The sequence below is a fragment of the Chondrus crispus genome, genomic scaffold, assembly GCF_000350225.1.
Source record: "Chondrus crispus Stackhouse genomic scaffold, scaffold_90, whole genome shotgun sequence".
Taxonomy (NCBI): Eukaryota; Rhodophyta; class Florideophyceae; order Gigartinales; family Gigartinaceae; genus Chondrus; species Chondrus crispus.
In genome coordinates this window covers 1,037-4,814 of record NW_005178795.1, presented here as the reverse complement: position 1 = coordinate 4,814, position 3,778 = coordinate 1,037, and the positions used below count along the sequence as shown (strand labels likewise).

Sequence of the window (3,778 nt, the reverse complement as noted above, 5' to 3'; positions counted from 1 at the left end):
AATGTAACTGCTTGACCAAGAAAGTGCGATGCGTCTTTACGGAAGCTTCTCAGAAATTTTGGGCTGGCGTTGTCACGCAAACCACCAGGGAACAGCTTCGTCTGCCCGTAACAAAGCAGCGACATAAGCCAATTGCCTTCCTTGGAGCAGCCTTCAAAGGTGCGCAGCTGGACTGGACAACTTTTGAGAAGGAAGGGTTCGCAATTTTTCACAGTTTTTTCTGAAGATGAAGTACCTGCTACAAGGCCAAGGTCAGAGTCATATCTATACGGAACACCGCAATCTTTTCTTTGTCTTCGCCCCTCGCGTTGGAACCAGCCCTCGGAAGGCACATCGTGTCCAAGGTGCAACAGTGGGCACTGTGGGGGGGGCGGAGGTCAATATGGGTCTCGAATTTCCCGTACTCGCGGAGGTGAAGGGTGAGGGGGATGCGACGGTGGTATTGGGTGGGAAATCGATGGGCTCGATAAATCAGTAGATTGCGATCCGGTACAGTACTACGTGGACCTACTGAGAATCGTACACGTGTGGCGAGGGATGTGCTGTAAGCAGAGGCGAGAACGTGTCCTCCTCTGAGTATTGCTTCCTCTCTTCCAAATTCCGTAGCACGTCCGGGAATGAAATGAATGAAATCGTCGCACCAAGTTGTGCGGCATGCAACAAATGGATTGAATGCGTTTGAGCCCAACTGCACGATCTGAGTACAGGGTATATAAACTTTAGTTCGGCACGCTGGCAAGATCACGAGGCTGCCCTCAACTCGCCACTCATGTTTGCACATCTCCCAAGCCCAAGCATGACCGCCCAGCAGTACAGTACTACAGTACGCATGCGGCATGCATCGGAGCGAGTAAAGTTCGGCACGTCTCTCGCGACGCGTGGGAGCGCTCGGCGCCGCGCACAGCGCGCGGCAGCAACGCCGGGTCCCGCTTCTAGCTCGGATCGAGCGCGCGCCTGCAGCGCGGCTGACGTGTGCCTGGTGCGTAAAAGTTTATCTTGTGGCGGGCGGGGCGGTTGCGAGAAACGGCCAATCGGGGTGACCAGCGGCGATTGGTGCCATCTTTATTTTATCTTATAAAAATTTATCACAGGGCGGGCTTTAAAGAATCACATTTGAGTGGGACATTTGGTGAGACATTGGTGGTGCGCGCCCTTCAGGACCGTACACGCCACTGAGTGGGCGTGTACGGTCCTGAAGGGCGGCAGCGGCGGCCACTGCCTCGCGCACGTGTCACGCGCGGACCCCGAAACTGCCCGCTCGTCATGACAGCAATGCAAGCCGGTTGCGCAGCGACTGTTGCTGCGGCCTGTCGCTCCCGCTTCTTGTCGCTCCCGCCTCTTGTCGCTCGCCGCATTGTCTGTCGCGCCGCATAATTCGAGCCCCCGCTTCCGCCCCCGTCTTCTCTAATCGTCTGCACACGCGGCCTCCCGCTCTGCCGCTCTGCCGCTCTGCCGCTCTGCCGCCCTTCCACTCTGCCGCCGCCTTGCCCCGCCGCTGCCTCTCGCCAGACTCTGCCCCTCCCGCCTTCCGCCTCCCCGCCCCGCGCCCGCCGAGACTCCCCCCCCGCCGCCATGTACGCCGAGATCTTCGGCGGCCTGGTCGTGACGTGCGCCCTGGTGCGCTTTGCGCAGTACTACTTCTCGGACGCGTCGCCTGCGTCGGACGCGGCCAAGCCATCGGACGGCCCGGCCGCGAACACGCCCGACTTCCGCGCCTTCCAGAACAACTACCTGCTCGTCTACCTGCTGGCCATCGCGGCCGACTGGCTGCAGGGGCCCTACGTCTACGCGCTGTACGCCGAGTACGGCTACGGGAAGAAGGAGATCGCCCAGCTCTTCATCGCCGGCTTTGGCTCGTCCGCCGTCTTCGGCACTTTTATCGGCTCCATCGCCGACAAGTATGGCCGCAAGTTTAACGTCCTGGTCTTCGTCATCACGTACGCCCTGTCCTGCATGACCAAGCACTCGCCGAACTTTGCTACCTTGATGGTCGGCAGGCTGCTGGCGGGCATTGCTACCAGCATCCTCTTCTCGGCCTTCGAGTCGTGGCTTGTGTCGGAGCATAACAACCGCGGCTTTGATCCCAACCTCATCGCCGACACTTTTTCAAAGGCCCAGTTTGGGAATGCCGTCGTCGCCATTGTCGCAGGCCAGATTGCTGGCATCGTCGCTGCCCAGTTTGGAAAGGTCGCCCCGTTTGATACGGCCGCTGTCGTCCTCGCCGCCACGGGCCTCATTGTCATGTTGTCCTGGTCCGAGAACTTTGGCGATAGTAGGCAGACCGTCACCGGCGGCTTGCGCAGTGCCTGGCATATGATGATTGCCGATGAGAAGATCTTGCTTGTCGGCATCATTCAGTCCTGCTTTGAGTCTGCCATGTATCTCATGGTCTTCAGTTGGACCCCGGCGCTACAGGCCGCGTCGAATGCCATGTCACTTGGCGAGATTCCGCATGGCATGATCTTTAGTTCCTTCATGGTTTGCATCATGATTGGAAGCAGTTTATTCGTCTTTCTTATGAAGACACAACCCGCTGAGCTATTCATGCGTAATATGTACATCATAGGCGTCGTTTGCTTTGTCGTCACCACCATATCATCCAATGTATGGGAGGTGTACGGCGCTCTGCTTGCGTTTGAGGTCATTTGCGGTTTGTACTTTCCGGCTATGGGTACCATGCGAGCAAAGTATGTTCCCGAGGTCACCCGATCCGCCATTATGAACTACTTTCGTCTTCCTTTGAATCTCATAGTCTGCCTCATTCTGTACAAAAACTATGAGAATACCACCGTCTTCTGCCTGTGTGCCGTCATGATGGCCATTGCCGTCATATGCCAACAGCGCCTTTTCAGTGCTTCAAAAGTCTCCATCGGCACCAAAGATGAATGGACTAGAGAAGAGCGCGCCGAACTCGTCGAAGAGGGCGATAGCACTGTTGAAGATGCTGTGCGGTAAATCAACTTGCCCCCCCCCCTTCCCCCCCCCACACCCATACTATCGTGGGCTTCACCTGGCAAAACATGCGCTGCTTCTGAGACAGATCTGTGGCAAAAAAAGGCTCGCCACAATGCTCGGAATTTAGACATGCGAGTTGGTAGTACGCAGTAGAACAGTGGAGCGTAATGTTGTATTGCATTGAATGTGTTTCAGCCCGATGGATAAAACGGCCCGTGTTAGAATCAGTCATTGAGAGGTCTGACATCTATCAGTGCGAGTATGGTGCGTCCCAAGCGTTTTACCAACACGCTCCAGAGCAGCACGCTGTTCTTCATGCAAGGTTGCGGAGAATTTGTCTCTCTGTAAAGAGCTCTCCTCGCTTTGCGTCTAAAGTCTTCAATGCCTGCCAGTTGACTTTTGTTGCCAGCTTTGATTCGCGTGCAATGCGCCTTTCGAAATCCAGATAATCAAGCCACAAGTCCACATTTGTGTTCGCCGATGGCAAAGCCGTTGCTGCTTTAAAAAATTTTCTTGTTTGGAAAGGGAGCTGAAGCACGTCTGCACCAGATAGTTGTCCCTGACTCTGCATGCGGTCATATTTTTCATTTGAGACCGGATGGCCGAGTGTAATGACTTCAATGTGAGCGGGGGCAGGGTAAGCATGGTATCGCAAATGCCCTGCAACTGTTTCAGATTGCCCTCTGAAGATAACCATGCGCAGAGAGCTCTCTCCTCATCGCGCCCTCGAAAGGGGATGAGAACTTTGGCCGTCAACACATCGTGCGATTTTCTTGACAAGGGACAAGTTTTTGATTCTAGCATGTTCGCAAAGTGGTTCATA

At 55.4% G+C, this 3,778-nt stretch overlaps 1 protein-coding gene across 1 annotated transcript; it reads left to right on the top strand.

Moving 5' to 3' along the window:
• Positions 1–1,572: 1,572 nt before the first annotated feature.
• Positions 1,573–2,955, top strand: CHC_T00007978001 (hypothetical protein). Its single transcript, XM_005711621.1, has one exon. It carries the CDS (start codon positions 1,573–1,575, stop codon positions 2,953–2,955), a length of 1,383 nt encoding a protein of 460 aa, XP_005711678.1.
• Positions 2,956–3,778: the final 823 nt, after the last annotated feature.

Bases quoted from the DNA above. Each gene is read 5' to 3' on its own strand.
- CHC_T00007978001 (XM_005711621.1), top strand. From the start codon at position 1,573: ATGTACGCCGAGATCTTCGGCGGCCTGGTCGTGACGTGCGCCCTGGTG.